Source organism: Herpailurus yagouaroundi, unplaced genomic scaffold (genome assembly GCF_014898765.1).
Source record: "Herpailurus yagouaroundi ecotype Mexico unplaced genomic scaffold, PumYag 100, whole genome shotgun sequence".
NCBI classification, from domain to species: Eukaryota; Metazoa; Chordata; class Mammalia; order Carnivora; family Felidae; genus Herpailurus; species Herpailurus yagouaroundi.
Genome location: NW_024412391.1, coordinates 85,524,574 through 85,546,509, shown reverse-complemented (window position 1 = coordinate 85,546,509; position 21,936 = coordinate 85,524,574). Strand labels below are relative to the sequence as shown.

General features: G+C 44.6%; 1 protein-coding gene across 5 annotated transcripts in view; it reads left to right on the top strand.

Moving 5' to 3' along the window:
- AMPH (amphiphysin) overlaps window positions 1–9,418 on the top strand; it is a 145,758-nt gene extending 136,340 nt beyond the window's left edge. For all 5 annotated transcript variants that reach the window (XM_040472997.1, XM_040473001.1, XM_040472998.1 and 2 more), the window contains 2 exons: window positions 2,266–2,367; window positions 8,120–9,418. In XM_040472997.1, coding sequence (XP_040328931.1) covers window positions 2,266–2,367; window positions 8,120–8,227 — 210 coding nt within the window. In that variant the 3' untranslated portion in view covers window positions 8,228–9,418. The remainder of the gene's footprint in view (window positions 1–2,265; window positions 2,368–8,119) is intronic.
- The last annotated feature ends 12,518 nt before the right edge of the window (window positions 9,419–21,936 follow it).

The following is a 21,936-nucleotide window of genomic DNA, read 5'->3' as shown; positions in this document are numbered from 1 at the left end:
CACAAATGTTAAATTTAAGTGTGTTTGTGAGGGCGGGAGTGGAGAGGAATAGTCATCTTTTTTCTTTTTTTAAATGTTTATTCTTGAGAGAGTGTGTGCATGCAAGCAGGGGAGGGGCAGAGAGAGAGGGAGACAGAGGATCCAAAGTGGGTTCTGTCCTAACAGCACAGATGCGGGGCTCGAAACCATGAGCCGTGAGATCATGACCTGAGCCAAAGTTGGACACTTAACCAACTGAGCCACCCAGGTGCCCCTAGTCATCTTTTTTTTTCTCTCTCTGCTCATTAGAGACCTGTCCCCTTGCTACCTCAGATGGTGGCGGGCGGGTGGAGTGGATTTATGAATGAATCATGCAGAGGAACAATTAAACGTGTGGTTAGTGAGGGCGGGTGTCCGCTGTGTGGTAAGCAGAGCACAGGAAGTCAAGGAGGGGGATTCCCTGCAAAACCAGCCTCCCTGGGGCCACCCCCACTCCCCTCACTAACTGCAGCGGCCCGAGGAACATCACTCCTCTCTCTGCACTTCTCTTTCTCAGCAGCAAAGTGACTTTGAGAATAAGATCCTCATTTCCAGCTCTGACATTTTATCATTCTGTATGCAGAGTACAGCCAATCCCTTAACCTCAGGGGGGTAGGGCTAAGGGGAGGGACATGGGAGAAATACACCCGTCCATGACTGAATAGTTGTTCAAGCTGGTGAGGAGTATGTGGATCATTATACTCTTCTTTCTACTTTGGTTTTTAAAAATTTTTTTATAATCAAATTTTGAATAAATCTTTCCAAAAAAGGGGAAAGAGAGGGGGTAGGGAGAGAGGACGGGTGTTGTTTAAGGGTATAAACTTCCAATGAGTAGAAGCTAAGCCCTAGAGATCTAATGCACAACATGGTGAATACAGACAACAATATTGTATTATAATCATCAAACTAGCTCAGAGACTAGATCTTAATTATTCCAACCAGTAGAAAGAAATGGTAATTACACAACATGATAGAGGTGCTACAGTGGCATCATATCAGGGTATATAAATGTGTCAAATTAGCATGTTGTACACCTTGAATTTGCATAATATTACCTGTCAAATATATTTCAACATTTATTTATTTATTTATGATTATATTTCAGTTTTTAAATTTTACTTTTTTACTTAAGTAATCTTTACACCCACTTTGGGGCTCAAACTCATGACCCCAAGCTCAAGAGTCACGTGGTCTTCCGACTGAGCCAGTCAGGCACCCCAAATAGGTTTCAGTTTGGGTTTAACGTTTTTATTTATTTTTGAGAGACAGAGAGTGAGCGGGGGAGGGGCAGAGAGAGAGGGAGACACAGAATCCGAAGCAGGTTCCAGGCTCTGGGCTGTCAGCACAGAGCCCATCGCGGGGCTCAAACCCACAAACTATGAGGTCATGATCTGAGCTGAAGCCAGACACTTAACCAGCTGAGCCACCCAGGTGCCCCTATGTTTCAGTTAAAAAAAAAAATGAAAGAAAAGAAACAGATTGGCATGGTTTGAAAGGTAAGCTAGGGAAGGAAGTTTATACAGGAACTGATCCCTGCGTTTAATTAAATAGTACTTCCCATATAACATGGGAAGTGATGATTTTTCCAATCCTTAATTACATGACAGAAGTGAGGTTAGAGGCACTTCCAACTAGGCATTTTTAGTTCAAGTTTAAAAATGAACAATAATAAAGCATTAGTGATAAAATGTAAATCTCTAATAAAAATATGATGAATTGAAATTTAACAAAAGCACTATGTTTCAACTCTTGCAGAAGGTATTGTGTTACTAAATGTACATCCAAACTGCCTCAGTGTCAGTCTTCAAGAATTGGATGTTGTAAGTAAACAGGACTTCTTTCTCTGTTCAGAGGTCTTTTCCCTTGAGGTATGTTAGAATCACTGTCTTTTTTATCCGGGTTGGAGAGGCTTCTACAAGTACCTGCTGCTCATCTAGCTGAGAGACTTCAATGTTACGCTTCCTTTCTTTTTAAAATTAGTAAATTCAGGGCACCTGGGTGACTCAGTCGGTTAAGCGTCTGACTTTGGCTCAGGTCATGATCTCACGGTCTGTGGGTTCAAGCCCCTCATTGGGCTCTGTGCTGACAGCTCGGAGCCTGGAGCCTGCTTGGGATTCTGTGTCTCCCTCTCTCTCTGCCCCTGCCCCTCTGGGGCTCTGTCTCTCTCTCTCTCTCTCTCTCTCTCTCTCAAAATTAAATAAATGTTAAAAAAATAAAATTAGTAAATTCTTCTAAAATCTTTTGCAGGTGGAAACACTGCACGATTTTGAGGCAGCAAATTCTGATGAACTTACCTTACAAAGGGGTGACGTGGTATTGGTGGTCCCCTCAGATTCAGAAGCTGACCAGGTAAAGAGTGAAATTGAAAGGTCCTACGGGCTATGTTGGTTTTTTTCTGAGGGTCTCTTGGACGCAGTGACTTCCTGAAGACATTTCTATTTCCTGAGGTGCTACAGGGTGCTTAGGGCTTATGAGTACAGGACATGGCTAACGGAAGCTTTTTAGGACACCTCTTTTGTTGATGCTGTTATATTGTTTCTTTTTGATACAAATAGAGGACCATTTCTTATTTTGCATCCGCTTTCTAGGGACGTTGTCTCTGAAAAACCAGTGTTTAGGAAATGTGGCCCCTATCCACGTGCACTAAAAATATCCCTCAAAAGTAGTTGCCTCTGGGGATGGGGAGATTGGCCAGGAGAGAACATGGGGGAGCTTTCTAGGGATGGAAATGTTTTCTGTCTGAATAGGGGTGTGGATTACACGTGTGTATGCATTTGTCAAAACTAAACTGTACATTTAAACGATGTTTGCATTACCTAGTATTTATACCTCAATTTTAAAAGACTCTTAAAAAAATCACCTTTGAGCATAGTGTTCTGATGTGAAGGTGCCAAGAATTCCATTTGGTTCTTATTCACAGGATTTGTGAACCCCTAAATAGCATGCAAAATGTATACATGTGCCTATTGAACATGTTTTTCTGGAGAGAAGAGCTATAATTTCCATCATCTTCTCAAGGAGGTTTCTGAGCCTTTTACCCCCCAAAATAAAGTTGCTACTTTAGAGGTCAAGGTTTCCCAAGCCCCACATTTTGTTCTTTCTCTTGATAATACACTTTCCAAGATAGAACAGGTGCTGGGTCAAAGTCTTGACCATAATAAGATTAAATTAGATATGAATAGTAACAATACAGCTTTAAAAGCTCTAAATATTAAATATATATATATATATATATATATATATATATATATATATACACACTTCTGAATAATCCTTGGACCACATAAGTCACAGTGTAAATTAGAAAAATATTTCCTAGTGACCATCAATTTCTAAATTTTCAGCCCAAGAGGATAAAAAAGATCAAATTAAGTACAAAGCACAGGGAAGGACAGAAATAATAAAAATAAATTCACAGATGAATGCAATAAAAAGACACACAATGGAGAAAACTAATAAATCCAAAAGTTAGTTGTTTGAAAGGATCAATAAAATAGTTAAAACCTCAGATACAATCTTCAAGGCAAAAAGTGGCAAAGCATTAATTACCATCAGGCAAAAGTGTCTACATATCTCAAAATCGTTAAAAAAAACCATTATATAAGCTAATTTTTTTTTGCATTAACCATAAGTTATCTTTTAAAAAGATTAAGAGTAAAAAGCTAATCTTACATCTACCAACATGTTCACCATTTTCTCTGCTCTTTCTGGTTCTTCTAATAGATGAGTTTCCATCCAGTCTCACTTCTTTTCTGCCTGAAAGTTTTCTTTTCTTTTTCTTCTTTTTTTAAATATTCTTTTTCAGTGCACTTTTTCTTTTTCTTTCTTTTAAAAAAAAAAAGATTTTATGTTTAATCTCTACATCCAACCTGGGGTTCAAACTCACAACCCCAAGTTCAAGAGTCACATGCTCCACAGACTGAGCTAGCCAGGTGCCCCTGCCTGAAAAATTTTCTTCACCAATTCCTACGAGGCTAATCTGTTGGCAATATATACTCTCAGTTTCTGTTTATCTGAAAATGTCTTTCTTTCGTCTTCATTTTTAAAGATATTTTCCCAAGAGGAAGAATTTTGAGTTGACTTTTTCTTTCAACTTTTTAAAGATACTGCTCCGTGTTCTCTGTTTTATTGCTGTTTATGACTAGAAATCAGCTGCCATTTGTTTAGCATTGTTTCTGGGTATATATATACTGTGACTTTTTCCCTAACTGCTTTTAAGAATTTCTCTGTATCTTTGGTTTTCATCAGTTCAATGTAATGTGCTTAGGGCTTGTTTGTTTTGTTGTTTTTATTTGTTTTGTAGTTTTCTTGCTTGGGATTCACTGAGCTGCTTAGATTTGTAGCCTGATGTTTTCCATTACATTTGGAAGACTTTCAGCTAATATTTCTTAAATTCTTCTCCTGCCTCATTCTCTTTCTCCTCTTTTTTGGAGTCCCTAATTATACATCTGTTGGACTTCTTGATGTCTAAGACTGTCCTTTTTTGTTCAATATGTAATTCTTTCTGGTACTCAGGTTGGATAATTTCTACTGATTTGTCTTCAAGTACAGTGACCTTTTCTTCTGCTACTTTGAATTTGTTGTTTAGCTTATCCAGTGACTTTTTCATTTCAGATGCCGTACTTAACACAGTTCTATAATGTTGGTGTTGGTTTTGTATTTAGTTGCCATTTCCTTCCTGAGATTTCCCATCTATTCTTTCATTATTGCTATCTTTCAGTGTAAGCACGTGCCCATATTTTATAATAGCTGTGTTAACTTCTTACTGCTAATTCCAAAAGCTAGACCATCTCAGCACACACTTCTATCGATTGCCTTTTATCTTCAGGGGATATTTTCCTTTTTTTCCTCATATCTAGTAATTTTTTAAAGTTTCTTTTTAACATTTATTTATTTTTGAGACAGAGAGACAGAGAGAGAGAGAGATTATGAACAGGGGAGGGGCAGAGAGAAAGGGAGACACAGAATCTGAAGCAGGCTCCAGGCTCTGAGCTGTCAGCACAGAGACTGACATGAGGCTCAAACTCGAGAACCACAAGATCATAACGTGAGCCAAAGTCAGATACTTAACCAACTGAGCCACCCGGGCGCCCCTCCAGCAATTTTTTTCTTTTTATTGATACTGGACACATTGTAGAGTCTGGATTCTGTTTTCTGTCTCTGAAGCTTGTTTCTTTTTCCTCTAGCAGACATGGAGGTAACTGGATAATTAGCTTGAATTCATGGAAGTTTGTCTTATGCTTTGTTAGGGTGGGTCTGTTTCAATTTTGCCTTTCTTTGAGGATGAACTCTTAGTCCTAAGACATCTTTTACTTCTGAGAATGGCCCTTCTGAAATTTGAGTAGAAAACCTGAAGGATTCACCAGGCTTCCTAACTTGGTGGGATTTAAACTCTAAACTCTGTCTCCCCTCCATGGGCAGTGCTGAAACTTGTCTTCAGTTTTTCTGCCTCCCTGTGTTGCTTTCTCCTTGGGGGATCCCTTGTATATTCACAACCTGTGGGGGCCGCTCAGGATTTCAGGGGAATTTCTCTGCATGCTTGGGAACCCGCCTCTGTTGATCTCTTCTTTTCAAGATATTCCCCATAGAAATATAGTTCCTCTGGAAGCCCTCCACTCTTCCTTTGAATGCTCTGTGTCACACAGGCTGAGGCTAATCCTCAGGCGCGGGGGTGGGGTGCTGTATTGGCAGAGATCTCACCCAGTGCAATTTCCTACTTTCAAGGGTTAAATATTCTCCATTTTTGGCCTGCTTTTTTGGTCGGTGCCAGTGCCTTCAAATAGTTGTTATATATGTCAACCCCATGATTTGTAATAATCCTATCATATAAACTTTTATATTACATATTTTATTATTTCTGTACATAAGTAGTTGCAAATATGTATACATATACATATGTAGATTTGTATAATATATAGTTATTCTAGTGGTTATAATTGTTCTGTGCAGAAGCACCTGTCTGACACAAGCTATTTGGCCATTACCAAAACTGTAAGTCTCGTCCACCACACATTTTAAGCAGTTAAAATTTAATTTTCCCGATTTGCCTCAGCTCAAGATTGATATTGGGTAATATTTTTCACTTCACTATATAAATTGTGTTTCAGAGTATACGTATTGGCATACATCTTGATGATGAGTTTGTACCAGTCCATAACTTTTGTTCTTTATTGAAACAATTTTAAAATGCATGACTCTACTTGGCTCCATTAGATTTTTTCATTCATTGTAAATAAAGTCAAATATAGACACTTGTGGGGGGAAATATGGCCTTTTAGATGCTTACTGGAGGTTTAGAAAAAATTTAGTTATCATCTTTTACTTTAAGTATAACTTTGCCCTTCACATATATAACATCATAATTTTCAAGAGGACATTTCCCTTCCTAGCTAGGATATTATCAGGTATTTTATTGAGTCATCTTTTCCTCGGGTTTTTTCTTTCCCCACCTTCGAAAATTGGCCTGTCTAAATGCTTATATTGCTTGTCTATATAGCAGCATCAATTTATAGCCTCAGATTACACCAAGAGGGAATGTATTCAGGCTCTTTATTTAATTTTTGAGACCTCATTTTATCTGATGTACTTGAACTATATTGAGAGTTGCTTCTGATTGAATCTCCCCATCCTTCATCCTAAGTGGGATCTCTTTCGTGCATTGGTTAACATAATCAAGACAAGTCATTGCCCGCTAGTTTTGCACTATAAGGTCTGTAGGTTTCATGCTGCTCCTTTCACTCAGCGTTTTCCAACCGGGATCTGCTGATCTGCCATAGGCCAAGGACAAACAGCAGCCTTCGTCCTCAGTATCACCTGTCGTCTCCCGAGCCGAATGGCCACACACAGTGGCTCCCTTTACTTTCCTGTGGCTAACTGTCTTCCTGTTCATGGTGGTACTCCTACAAGACAGATGTTTGTGAGAAATACTTTATAAAGAACACAGGAATGTTTCCAACAAGCATGTCATGACAACAACCTGCTTTGTGGTTCATATAAACTCGAAAAATGAGATACTGTCACAGCAACAACACACACAATGGCAATATCAGGTTAACACCTATCTAGCGGTTATTTGATAAGCCTTATGTGTGGTGGTTTATTTGGGTCCCATGATGTGAGCTGGGGCACAGAGTTCTTCCTTCCAGGCAGGTTCAGGATGAGACACTAGGCCTTCCATGGCTTTGCCAGCACTATATCCTGACCTGGGTCCTTAAGTCATTTCTTCTCTGTGACCCACAGGATAGAGAATGTTCCTGTGCACGACATGTTTGTACATGGTGCTTTTCTTTCTGCACTGGCTATCATTCTTAATCCTTTCCTCTTCCTTAAGAACTCCTGTCGTAATCCAATTAACGTCAATTAACTGTATACAAAATTATAATATTTGTATCAACTTTCAGTTAGCTATACCAGATCCAGAAAATAAATAATTGTAAATGTTTATCATTATTATTATTTTTTAAGGCTATATATCTTGAGAGAGAGTGAGCGTGAGTGGGGGACGGTCAGAGAGAGGGGGAGAGAGAGAATCCAATGCAGGCTCTGAGCACTGTCAGTGTGGAGCCAGATGTGGGGCTAGATCTCATGAACTGTGAGATCATGACCTGAGCTGAAATCAAGAGTCCACCCCTTAACCGACTGAGCCACTCAGATGCCCCTTGTTGTTTTTTGTTTTTTTTTTTAACCTAATAACTTATTTGGGACGAGCTTTCCCACTGCTTTCAGACACTGGTTTATGTATAATGTAACATCCTGGTGCAGTATCACAACACTAAATTATTTTGGGGCTGCCTGGGTGGCTCAGTCTGTAAAGCATCCAACTCTTGATTGTAGCTCAGGTCATGATCTCACAGTTTGTGAGTTCAGGCCCCACATCGGGCTGTGCGCTGACAGCCTGTAGCCTGCTTGGGATTCTCTCTCTCTCTCTCTCTCTCTCTCTCTCTCTCTCTCTCTGTCTCTCTCTCAGCCCTTCCCCATTTACACTCTCTCTCTCTCAAAATAAATAAATAAAATAGACACGTAAGTTATTTTGTTAATTCTTGGCAGTGCAGATTTTTCCAGTAGTTTGTTAGACCTTGAAAGCCCTGTCTTTGTCTTGCAGGATGCAGGCTGGCTGGTGGGAGTGAAGGAATCAGACTGGCTTCAATATAGAGACCTCGCCACCTACAAAGGCCTCTTTCCAGAGAACTTCACCCGGCGCCTGGATTAGGGCCAAAAATATTGTAGAAAGAGCCTATCGGGTTTTTAAACCCGCGGGGAAAACCCAAAACGTTCACTTTTGCTATTACACTCTTAATGATTTACAGGCTGGTGCCAGACAAAGCTTGGAAAGATATATCAATGGAGCATGTGTGCAAGAAAAAAAAAAAAAGGATAAAAGAAAAAAAAAAACAAAAAAAACCCACAAAAAATGTGAGAGAAAAAAGTAAATTACAGATAAGGTCCTCACTGGTTCCCACGTTATCGATTAACAGGTTTATTTGTGCTTTGTCCAAGCTGTGGAGACTCTTGTACTTGATCCCCTCCCACCAGTGCTGCAGTAGCTTTCTCCAGACCAGAACCTTAATTTCTCTGCGCCAAGTGTATGGTATTGAGCGGCTGTCCTGCAGAAGATGTGATGAGTTATCCCGTAGTTCAAGATTATCTTGTTCCCTTGCACAGGTGTGAGCACGTGCTCGCTCTCTCCCAAGTTTCCGGTGTTTAAAAAACTGTTGGCACACGTTTTCAGTGTTCTTTCCCACCACCTCTCTCTCTGTATTTGTATAAGGACACACAGGTACACACGCTAGTTCCCATCTCTCCCCGATCTATGTGTATGCCCAGCGCAACGCTACATATACATAGTTGCCTTTTGCTTTCTTTCGTTCCATCCGAGCTCTTTGCCTCTCGAGTGTCATTGATACATGCATTGCCCTGGCTCTGTCTGGCATTTACAGTTGTAGTTTTGCCTCCGGGCAAAACCCGCCATCCCATTGCCAAAACAGTCGACAGTATCTGTGTTTTGTAATGTGCATTTTTTCAGGATGCCATGACAAATAGCATGTCAGAGCTGCTGTCCCTTTGGAGAAAGCCAAGCCTCATTGTCTAGGTGTCCGGCTGCGGTGGCTGGAGGTAAGCTAGCTGGGATGAGCAGCTAGGTAGTGTTAACTTTTGCCTTTCTAAGATTGGCTGCCTGATGGGGCATAAAAGTCCACCCCCAAAGAACACTATATATATATTAAAAAAAAAAAAAAAGCTCCTATATATTTCCAACTCTTTATATTTATGCGACTCATCTTCCCAGATTGTCCCGAAATAAGATAGGTGATGTATGCTGTATCCACAAATCATGTGTAACGACTATGTTTTCAGTGCTGTGTCATTCCAAATAAACCATTGGTAATCTCCAGCAATTATCCTACTTCCTCCGCAGAGTCCTTTGTTTGGGGAAGCTTGTTTCAGTCGGATGCACTGCTTGAAATAGTGTATTGTTGGAGTTGTTATTTGTGCGGAAATACGCTTGTTCCTCCGGGTTGTGCCCCATAGCCCGCCTCCCTTCCCCAGAGCCCTCCCTCCCAGTCATTGCTGGTCATTCGGTGTCCCTGCTGCCCAGCAATCACTACAGCACAAATAACAGCTTTGTGGACAGAGGCCCCTCGGAGGCACCGGCTGTGACCGGCTGTGTGTCACCGAAAATCTGACGACCTTCATCATCAGCAGTTCCCTTTCACGCCAGCCTCATCTTTCGGTCACCTTTCTTTCTGACATGTTCATGTTCATAGGGACGTACAAAGAGATCACGCGGACTAGAAAAGTCATTTCACCGGGCCATTGTTTATAGAAGAGCGTTCTTAAACAAACAAAAATCCTTCATTTGATTCACTCTTTTCTGCTGGCGTAATCCTGTAGGCAATGTTGGCTGGTCTGGAATAGGCATCGTCAGACTTCCGAATCTGGTGTGTTTTTCTGATGTGTGGTTTCAGTTCTCCTAGCGCATTCCCTTCACGTTTCTTACTAGGGAAATCGCTGTTACGGAGCCAGGATTTTCCCAGCGGCTGATTTGCAGGGAGGTTGGTTCAGCACGAGTGCTACATTAGTGCAAGAAAATAACAGTCCTTGCCCAGTGGCATAGCTGATAACTCCTCACATAAATGGCAGAGACTTAAGATGAGTCCTAGAGAGCCACTCCTGACACTGGAGTACGCAGGACCCGGAACTTTAAGAGGAGACTGGAACTTTATAGTTCTTATAATAAAATACACCTAGTGGTCTTGAAACATAATTGCTGCCTCTTCTGGCGCAGTTCCTCTGAGACCCCCCCTCGTGCTCGCCACCCCCACTCTTAGTGGCTCCGCAGGTGCACAGCCTGGGGGGGGGGGGGAGGACACAGCTTCTCAGACACACACCTGTGTTTCTTCCCACACCTGTAACATTCCTAGATGCATTTAACAAGTCCTTCCAAAATGACAGGTGCTTAATGAGCCCTTTCATCCTGGTTTAGAGCCTTGGAAGAAAATACCAACAGCAAATACAAGTGATTGGATTGTTCCAGAAATCTTCAAGGTCCTCCATTTTCCAAAGCACTGAAAAATGAACAGGATGGGGCGGGGGGGGCGGGCGGGTGGTCAAACAGGGGAAAGTGGTCTTCTCCAGAAACGCTTACAGATAGGGAGTGAATTTTCTTTTCCACTGAATGGATTTTCTACGGGACATGTGGTTCCTAGCACGGAGGTTCTTCCCACCTCTGTCAGTCTGACTGCGGTTCTGAGGCCACCAAAGCACCCTCAGAACACCCCCTCGCACTATGTTGGCGAATTTGCAGCAGTGTTTTACTCCAAATGGCCTTGACCCAGCAAGCCCTACCCACTGTTTGTGCCCACTGTTTGTGTTTTCACATTTCTCTTTCAAACCCGGTGGCACCTGGACCTTTGAATAGTTCCAGAGCCCTTCAGAGAATCACATAGAGCAAGCCTGTGGTCTTTATTAAACAGACACCGAACTGGCATTCCCACCAGTACCTCAAACAGACACTCATTTAAACCTGAGTGATGTTTCTAATTGCCAAGCGAGCCCTCTCCCAATTTGAATTTTTAATAGTGTGTCAGCGTAGCTGGGCCCTGGGACAGGGACAGCTCTGTGCGCCGTGCTGTCACATTGCCTCTGCCGTGGCCTGCCCCTCTTGCCACGGCTGGGACAGCTTCTGAGGGACCCCAAACACCACCAGTAGCTCGATCATGGCCTGGGCCCCTGGGAAAGCATGCGCTGGCCCCGAATGCCGAGCCATCTCTCATCATATGCCAAAGCCTATGATCAGGGAAAACTCCTAGCAAGACCCCACGGTCCATGGTAATGGCCCAGCAAAGAGTCTCTGGGAAACTGCAAAGCTTGTGGGAGATCAGGGAGTATAAAGAGAGCTGAAACTCTCTTGAGGCCACACGAGACAGGTGGCTGAACACCTCAAAGCCTTACCCACAGGCTGCTCTGCCTTGCTGGGACCCCACTGCTCCTTCCGGAAGAGCCCGAGCTGCCTTCCGGTGTTTACCTGGAACCCGGCTGACTGTCTTAACCAACACTATGTGCCAGACCTTGGACATGAGCATCATGCATTCATTCCCCTGCACAGTGGCACAGCCATGGTCTTCCTAGGACTCAGAGAAATGCAATCGGACATGGGGTGGCTGTGTAGAGAAGACGGTGACCGATACTCTCGCAGCAAACCTAGAGAAGAACAGCCACGGGGTTCTATTCATCCTTGACCCTGGCCTCAGTCAGACCTGCTTTCTCATTATCCTGCACGTGGAGCCACCTGGGAGGAGCCCTGGCTGCTGGAGGGCAGCACTGCCCAGGGCACACAGCAAGGGTGGATACATTGCTCACAGAAACCGAAAAAAGTGTGCTGGAATAAGCCTAATAGTCTGGCCACGAAGTTTGCAACTCCTTGGTTATCCTCTTTTTTTTTTTTTTTTAATTTTTTTTTCAACGTTTTTTATTTATTTTTGGGACAGAGAGAGGCAGAGCATGAACAGGGGAGGGGCAGAGAGAGAGGGAGACACAGAATCGGAAACAGGCTCCAGGCTCCGAGCCATCAGCCCAGAGCCTGACGCGGGGCTCAAACTCACGGACCTCGAGATCGTGACCTGGCTGAAGTCGGACGCTTAACCGACCGAGCCACCCAGGCGCCCCCATCCTCTTAACATCGTTTACGGGAGCATCGGCTGACTTGTTCAGCTTGAATGCTAACTGAGACACTACGCTTAAATCTGTGCAGAGAGGAAGGCCAGGTACCCTGAGGCTCTTTCAAAGGATATCTAAACCTTCTCTTAGTTTCCTAGAATCCAGCAGATTCCCTGTCCCCTGGGAGCTCAGGTCCGACACTCAGGGGGTCTCATGCTTGTAGGCCTGGTCAGAGTTGTGTGTTTACCTGGCCCAACATCCACTGCGTGGGGCTGCTCTTAGCCCTGGAGAACACATGTTGATAACACTGGAAAGCCCTGGGAAGCCGGTGCAGGGCCCGAGCTCCTTGTCCGTAAGACATTGCCACCTGGCGGATGCCCCTCTACCCTCCCGCCCCCTGGATAAATACCATTAAACCGTGTCCTGTGCTCTGCTCTGCAGAAACCTGCCAGGGACCACCCAGCAATTTCTGTGGCTTTTGATGATGCCACCACACCTCTCTAAACTCTAAGCCCAAGAAAGGAATTTTCTTGTTTTCTTGCCTGATTGTTCCTTTGTCACCTTCACTAATTTTTCTTCCTGCTGCAGTGGGTGCTGGAGAGGGGTGTCGGCTGGGGCGTCGGGCGGGGTACATTATCCTCAATGGGTGGGTGTGTGTCCCAGCTGTCCAGACAGTGTTTGCTTTGGAGCGTCTTATTGCTGCCAAGTCCGCATGTGCGTTCGTTCATTAAACATTTGTCAAGCTCTTGCCAGGTGTTGGTTACTGCACACGGGGAACCACATTACTGAGACTTTGCATCAGTGAACTTCTTTCAAAATTCCCCCTTATTGCAGCCCTGAGGGTTGCCCCTTTCTTCGGAACCGCCCCCTCCTGGGCTTCATGTTCCAGATGACAAACCCCTGAGTCCCGAGCTTGTACTGTCATCCCTGCTACCCAGTGTAGGAATGGTCCCCGTCCCTGCCAAGGAAGACCTTGATCCTTGTTGCCCCCCTCACCTCCCTGCTTCCCCTCTTCCCAGTTTGCGGGCAGGCCCTGGACTAGCTTCCTTACCCTGATGTCAGATGTACGGCTCGCTCTCCTCTTCCTCCTCCTACACACACACACACACACACACACACACACACACACGTGCATGTGCTAATGATGAATATCTGCGTTTCACATCTAATCCCCAGGTCTCTGCTTGGCTGTCAGTATCCTCCACATCTTCACCAATACGTGTCTTCTGCTCCCTCAGGGGAGGCTCAGCACTGAGCCACGTTGCCGTCCCGCTGCACCTCTACACTGCTCACCCTGGTGCAACGCCCCTTCCCTCTTGTCCCGCCTCCTCCACTAGTTCCTCCTCTGCCCTAAGCCCCACGGTTCTCTGATTGCATTCCGTGTAAAGTGATGTCAGTTACCCTTCCTTCTCTCCACGAACTGAGCCACTCTCTACCGACTTCCTCTGCATTCTGAGTCTGCAGGATGGATGTTGTGTACAGGTGCACCGAGCGAATAAACGAGAGACTGAGAGATCCATGAGTTCAGGGACGTGCAGAAAAGCTAATCCAGAGCATGGAGTTAAAATCTGAAGCTGAAGATCACAAGAAATGACGGAATTCTTTTGTGATACTGGAGAGGGGAAAGCTTTCGTACACAAAACTCCAAAGTACACAAAGTATGTGGCTGAAAGGAAGTTTGAGCACACTATAGAGAAATTTTATGTAATGAAAAGTACTTTAGATAAAGTTTAGACCCATGATAGAGTAGCTGAGGACATTTATATGAGCCAAAACTCACAAAGGAGAAATATCCAGAAGACATACGTTCATTCAAGTCAAGTGATTAATAACATTAGTTACTACGATCTTAAGTAATTTTAATAATTTATCATTTTCTTTATCTTTATTTGTATTTGTAGTATCAATAAATTACTGTTAATAGGAAGTATGATAATAACTAACAATCTTGATTTGCCAGACACTCTCCTAAGTGTTCCACGTGTATTAAATTATTTAATCCTCACCAACCTGTGAGGTGTGGGCTGATTTCCCTTTTCGCAGACGAGGAAGCTGAGATTCAGCGCATTGAGAACCGGGTCCGGTCACACGGCCAGGAAAAGTGGGCCCGGCCGTGGGCAGCCTGGCTCCTCTGGGTGCTGTAGCCTCTGCCGCCGGCCTCCTTTCTGCTGCGCCCAAAGGGCACGGACGGCCAAGTGTCCGAGGCACAGACTCAGTGGATGCCAGGTATGAAAAACCCTCAGCTTCCTCATCAGCAGCCCAGGGCAATAACCTGCTGAAACAATGTGATCCTGTTTGGTGGCCATCAGGTTGGTAAAAATTTCGGTGTCGGATAACATAGCATTGGGTATTTATTGAGAATGTGTATGTGTGATTCCTGGAACCATTGTCCCCAGGATGATGTTCCCAGGGAAGCGTGATTCCCAGCATGCAGAGACCCTAAGGTGCTGGTGCCAGCCTCACTGGTGACAGCCAGTATGCACAGCAGTGCCTGTCGCTGGCGGTGGATGAATCAACGCAGTGGCTGGGAGCAGAGAGGAGCAGTGAGCTAGGTGTACAGACAGATGGGCAGACATGCATTCACAGAATGGTATGCCATTTACAGAGTGGTGAACATGCATTATTCACGAGCAATTTTCTGTAGTTTTCACAGGTACATAAGACACCAAACATATAACAATTCTGTCTTGGGACGCCTGGACAGCTCAGTCGATTAGGCGTCTGATTCTTGATTTCGTCTCGGGTCATAATCACACAGTTTCTGAGACCGAGCCCCGTGACAGGGTCTGTGCTGACAGCACAGATTGTGCTTGGTTTCTCTCTCTGTCTTTCAAAATTAATGAATAAACGTTAAGGAAAATCCTCTCATTTGAGGCTGGAGAAAAGGGGAACCTCCAAAAAGAAGACACTTACCTAAAATCACCAAGCACACTGAGTATACAACTGGTAACAGGTTTCCTGCTGCTGTATTTCCGGGCTGTTTTACTCACTATGCTGAGTCTTTGCTGTTAACAGACTTCCCTTACCTGAGGAACAATATAGAGGAAGATAACATGTATGACATACCTGGAATGGCCAGCAGGGGGTGCTAGAAGCCAGTGTAAGTAACTGGATGCACTCAAAATAGTGTATTTTTTAAGCAGGAAGTGCAGAACAGAAAACAAATGGGAAGTATAACAAGATCACATTTTTGCATCGAAAGACCGATCAATGAGGACAGAATTTAATCCCTTAATCACAAAAAGACGAGCAGGTTGCTGAAGACACAGGCTTTGAGAGCCTGGTAGACTAGAAGTTCTTACTGTGCTCTTTCTTAGCTAGGCAATCTCAAGTAAGTTACTTACCCTCCCTAAGTCTCTGTCTCACCTGCAGACTGGGATAAATAACACCTACTTTATGCAGGGAAGGAATCAACATGTACATGGACATCCAATAAAGCTTATGTGATATTACTTAATGGATCAATGATGACTGTTATGACCTTTAAAAAATTAATCTCACACAAAAGGCAATAAACTATTAATTCACAAGTGCTGGAAAACTCTCTACACATTCTGAGGTCCAGCACAATTTCCTGAAAGACTGCTCTTCAACAATAGCTTGTCCTCTATGCGTACAGGCATGTGAGAGATATTTTTGAGTTCTGCAGTCTCTCTGAAATTTTCTTTGTGGCCCCTACTCTGTAGAGCTTAAAATAAATTATATATATATATATATATATATATATATATATATGGAATGGATGGTGTGACGGGTTTTGTACTTTCTTAGATGTGGGTTTGAATCAAGGCTTTATTACTTACTTACATGACTCTGAGCAGGTGAACAGAACAAGATGTTATAACTACCTTGACATGTTATTTGAGGAATAGAGTGTCATAAAAATTACACTGTACTTAAGACTGATCGTGTTTATTTACAAAGCAACCACCTTGGCCCAATCCCTGGCCCTTGGTGGATGATGTCTCCAGAGTAGGCATTACTATCCCCATTCACAGTGACTTTCCCAAAGACACACATCCTCCAAGTGGCAGGGCTTGGACTGGAGCTGTCATTCTGTCCTCGTCAATGTAATAAATCTTCACAGACTCAGGAGGTGACATTCAGAGCTTTCAAATGTCCCTGTTGGGCAGCTCCATGCTGAGAAGGACCTCTCCCCTCAGCCACCATGTGTCAGATTACAGCGTTGGCTGCTCAGAGAGTGGGGGGGGGGGGGCCCTGGCTGGGCCCCACGACTGGACCACTCACCAGACAAGTGGGTCTGGAAGGCTGGCCACACGTGAAGGCGTCTGAACGGGCAGGTCCCTACAGGCCGCGTGCACCTGGCAGCCACAGAGCCCGTGGGAAAGGCAGGCAGGATGTGGAGCTTTGGCTGAGGTTTCCGGGCTGCCCTCAACTCTTCTGGAAAGTGCCCTGGCCCAGCCCCGCCCTGGCACCAGCAGGGGACGGGGCTGGTTTCTGGGAAGCTGCGGGCGGCCCCGAGCAGCACCGGCCCAGGAGAGTGAACTGGGCCCTAGTGAGGCTTCCTCTCTCCCCCACTGTCAACCCCTGTTTTAGTCCAGTGTGTTCAGTAGTGGCTTGCATAAAGTCACGTTACCATCCGTGTCCCAGCCCAGACTGTGTGAGAATTCTGTTCATGACAGTTTCTTCTAATCTTCTATGCAAGGAACACAGTATGTAATTCAGTGTTATTGACACCCTGATAATAATATTCTAAAACATATGGTATCTCATACATGTATATTAAATGTATAGCATCTTCTAAGCCTTTCTGCAAGTACTCTCCATACAGAGGCATGTGGTCATTATGAACACCTCTGATCTATGTCACTGTGGTCACAAAACAGCATAGAGAGACCCATTTCAAGGTCATGATATCGTAGGACATTCTAATAATTCATGATACACTATTTCTCACACTGTCACTAGGTAACACCTCACAACCAGCTGATAGAAATATAAGCACTCATGTGCACGCAATGACTTTGTCTCCAAGGCAGCAATGTTGGGGACAGTTCTGTCCCTGCCATCATCATTCTGATCACTTGATATGTGGCAGGTGCGATCATCAGGAGACACTCAAGGAGTAAACGTACATTTGTGAGCTTGGGCCCATCTTGTCCCCTTAGCACAGACCACAGGCCTGCATCCCACAGGCCCCAGGGGACAGAGAAGAGAAGCAGAGAGAAGAAGGGACGATGGACAAAGAGGCTCCTATGAAGAGGGTGCTGAGAGGACAGGAAGTGGTCATCAGAAGACAGGGAAATGCACAGAATAAGGAAGAATTTCAAGTAGCTACTGTGACCATTGAAGGAGAGGTAGAGAGAGAGTGGAAAGTCAGTAAGAGAGAGAGAGAAATAGAAATAGAAACTGGGTGTTAGAGATGGCCAAACAGATGTAGGGAGACAGATATGCAGACACAGATAAGAGACATGTAGAGAGAAACAGAAAGAGAGGGAGAGAGATCAGGAGGAGACAGAGGAGAAATAGAGAGAAATAAAGAAGGAAGAGAGCCGGCTGGAAAGGGAGATCTGGAGACAGACGCAGGGGGATGGACAGCAACAGGAAATGAGAAAGGCAAAAAGCTGGACACAGCGAGGGAGACAGAGGGATGTCAGGAGGGGACAGGGACACGGAAGGGCAGCGGGAGCAGCACCAGTCCAGGTGACGGAGCTGTGACCCCCCCCCCCGGGTGACACGTGTCCGAATCCAGTGTCTCATGAGGGGCTGCAGGAGGGCGATTCCCTCCTTCTCCAGTTCTAATTTCTCCCTCATGTAATGATCCTGAGCCCATGAAGTGAAGCTGTCGTTCGTCAGCTCTGTGCTGTCCTGAAACATAGTTTGTATGGAGACGGGCGCGTACGTGGTGACTCTGTACTATTGTGTCATTTCTGGTTTCAGTCATTTCTCACCTGAGCCCTGGTGCTCGTAGTAAGAAATGGTGTTTGATCCCACAACATAGATGCCAGGAGTGCTCAGAGTTCCGGGTTATTATGGCTTTCACTTTTCTCAGTGGATATCTACAAAGGGAGTAATTTTTAGAGATGAGGATTCAACTATAGATCACAGTTTTGCTAATCCTTAAAAATTGTATATTTGCATTTTCCCCTTATACTGACATCTTGCTAAGTAACGCTCTCAACATGAATTTAAAAATACGAATATAAACAAATTGTAATCACCACTAACAACACTAAGCCCACAGGATGCAATTTAAGATTTTTTCATTCTCTCTCCCCCCGTCCCCCTCCTCTAGGGCACCTTGTGCTCATGAATAAACTCGGGGGCCAATACTGCCCTCTTTTCTGTGCTGTAGCTTATAGCTTCTTTAACATTCTGGTGGAGGAGATTTCTCACTACTTTTCTTGTTTTAAGGATTCTCTTTCTGCTCTAGGTGATGGTAGTTTTATACTTTCTTAATTTTGAAACCATGCCCCATCTGGCCCAGCAGGGATTTTCCGGGACCGCAGGGATTTTCCGGGACCGCAGACACTCACGCTTGCCTGGGACAGTCGGCTCTTGGAGCTCTTCCTGCGACAGCCTCGTGTCCCCTGTGTGGTCCCTGGGCAGAGGATGGTCAGCCAGAGTCCCTGCCCTTCCTCCCTTCCCAGCTTCTGCGATGACACCTGTTATTGTACTCTTTTTGATTACAGCCATCTATCAGGTGTGAGGTGCTAGCTCAATGTGGATTTGATTTACATTTCCCTGAATTCCAGGTAAACAACAAAATCATTTGTAGTTCATGTCCAAATATTGCATTGCATTTTGCACTTTCCTGTAAATCTGACAACTTTTGTGAGGCTGCCTTTTTACTTGAGGAGGAAATTCTCTATCAAGTTAATTTGTTATGAATGCACACACACACACACGCACACACACACACACACACACACACACATTTACCTTTGAGAAGGGTCCAATGCAGACCAACATAACTGATCCTAATTTCTTCTAATAAAGCTGGTTCAATGATTATCAGATTTGCTCAGTTGTTTTCCAAAGTCCAATGTGAGGAATGTCTTAAGGAGCCTGATGGTTGTCATCTGTTGACTGGGAACACTAATGTGTGCTTCACAGAATTTTACAACTCTCAAGGGTTACGAAAGTAACGTTTATGTTTGAAAAAGGGCCTGGTCCCAGCCTTGAGATGTAGTGGGTACTCTGATGTAGTTACTGAATTAGAAATGACAGGTCCACTCAATGTGATGTGTTCACGGTACAGAGGAGGGATAGGGGTGCGGGGGTTTGAATCCTGCCTCAGCTGCTCATGGTTTTGTAATATTGAAGGAATCGCCTGTTTTGGGGAGCTTTAAAGATGAGAAACAATGAGGCGTCTGGAATGAGGGTTTTCTTCTTCAGCTTGAAGTATTTAAAGTTCTGTGATTCTCTAGCGAAGTGTGAATGTCCCGGATGCTACTTACGACTTGGTTTTAAAAATGGGACTATTAACCTAACAAAAGAAAAATATATTTAAGGAAAAATGTGGATTCAACACAAAGTGTTATAAACATGTAAATGGAAGAAAAAAGGAAGAATATTTTACGGACAGTCCACTCATCAAAATATATCAATGTCTTTCCTCTTTTGGGCTTTCGGGCTTGTCCCATTCACCGAAAGTTGACATCATGTCTGCATCCATTTATTCCACGTGACCAAGGGAAGCAGTCACACTGGACGAGATCTCAGACTCTCTGCAGGGCGGAGGGGAGCTGCCCCAGGTGAGGTGAGCACGCCAGCCTCTCAGAGGTTAACCAAGCAGGTCCAAGCTTCAGCACCTGGCCCTCTGCACAGGGTCTGCCTGAGTCCACACCTGCTGTGACCCAGCCGCCTCTCCCCTGGGGCTGAGGTCTGGGGCCATCAGAGCAGCTTCATTCAGGCAACAGCGGGATGATCTGGGGAGACAAGACGTCCTGCTCCCTCAAGTGCAGTGTAATTTCTCTCTTCCTGGAGTCAGTGGGGTCCTGATCAGAACCCTCCACTCTCCACATAAGGGTGGCTACTCTTTCTCTCTTGCTGAAGAGTTTTCCCTATTATTCCTTTAAACTTGAGCATCTTTTAAGAAATATGACCTTTAATGCCACTTAGAGAAGAGGAGGGACGCCCCACAGCAGGAAGAGAAGTAGAGGAAAGGTGAACAATGGTCACCTGCTGACATACATCTCCAGGCCCAGGATGGAGCCACTCCTGCCCAGGGTCCCAGGTCAGCAAGCAGAAATGTAGGTCCCTTTCCTGTCCCTGTCAATGCTGCCCTTGACCAGAAACAGTATATCCCAGCCAGCCGGTCCCCATCACCAAGAATCTGTAATGATTTCCCTGTTCTAGATGGGATCAGATATGTGACCCCAGCCAATCAACCTGAGCCAAAAGCTCTCTCCTTATTCCCTCAGTGACCTGCTAGCCTTGTAGGGAGATCCCTGAACTCCACCTAATCCCTCCTGTTCCCCCTTGGCTGCTTCTAAGATTCTATAAACTCCCTCTTGCCCAAATCCCTGGGGAACTGTGTCCACTGCTTGTGAGGCACTGAACGCCCCAATCCATGGATTATTCTTCTTTCAATAAAGGACATAACACACTACAAACTAAATTGTTTCACTTTTGTCATTGACACACCCAAGAGAGTATTTGGCTGGAGGTTTGGGGCAGACTTCATTACCCACTGAGCCTGGTGAGCTGTTGAGAGACTTTAATGTGAGTAGTATTTGAATAAAAATGGTAACAGTAATTGAGAGAAACAGACTTTTGAATGCTGACCATGTGAAATAAAATTTATTTTCAGAAAACAGTAGAAGGTTGTGGATTTTCTCCCCCAAAGTAAGATTTTCTCATTGGTGAAAATCTAGAAAATAAAGAAAGCAGGAAGAAAAATGTCACCCAATTTGTCACCACCCACACTGCTCACCTTCTATATTGAGACTCTTTCCACCTGCCGTTTTGCTGGTCAGATGTCTCCCCCATTGTCACTCTCTGTTTCACTTAACACTTTAGCACAGCTGCCCTAGACACCTGCTGAGGGTCTGAATGATGGGCCTGGAATATTCTTTTAGCAGAGCATCTACTCAACACCTCACCATCTCAGCACAACCTCAAAGCCTGCATTTTGGGACACTTTAGCTTTGAATCCCGGTTATAGCTCAGCATGTCTGCCTTCCAGTTTTACCAGGAGGAGGAGCACGGGAGCTGGGTCTGGTCATGGGTACTGCAGGACCCAGCCCTCCAGCCCAACCAAGTCCCTTTCCTGGCTGTCCCCACTGCCCTTGCCCTCCAGGTGGTCAGCCTATAATGAGTATAACGAATTACTATAACTATACCCAGGAAGCCTTGGTATACTTGCCATAAGTGAAAAGGAATTTTCGTTTCGGTTGGAAGTCAATGCTATCTTTATTTCTCACGCATTTCCGGTGCATTCCTCAGCTGACCCCTCACAAGGCCCCGCCTTTCCCATTTTTGAAGATCTGACCCTGGGACTGCAGGACCTGGTCCCACTGCCTGGTCTACACTGCCCCTGGGTCGATGCAGTCTTCTTCCTTTGGATACACACACACACACACACACACACACACACAGGTGTGCCCACAGAAGCCCACATCCTTTTTTTTTCAAAACTAATCCTATGCTATGAGAAAACATCTACTGCCCAGAAAACATCTACTGCCAATAGTCCAGTGTTGAGGTGAAACACCCATCCCCAACATTTCCTGAGCCTTGTCTATGCACCTGGGACAGGCTACACGCTTTGCTCACATTTCCTGTTCACTCTGCCTACAA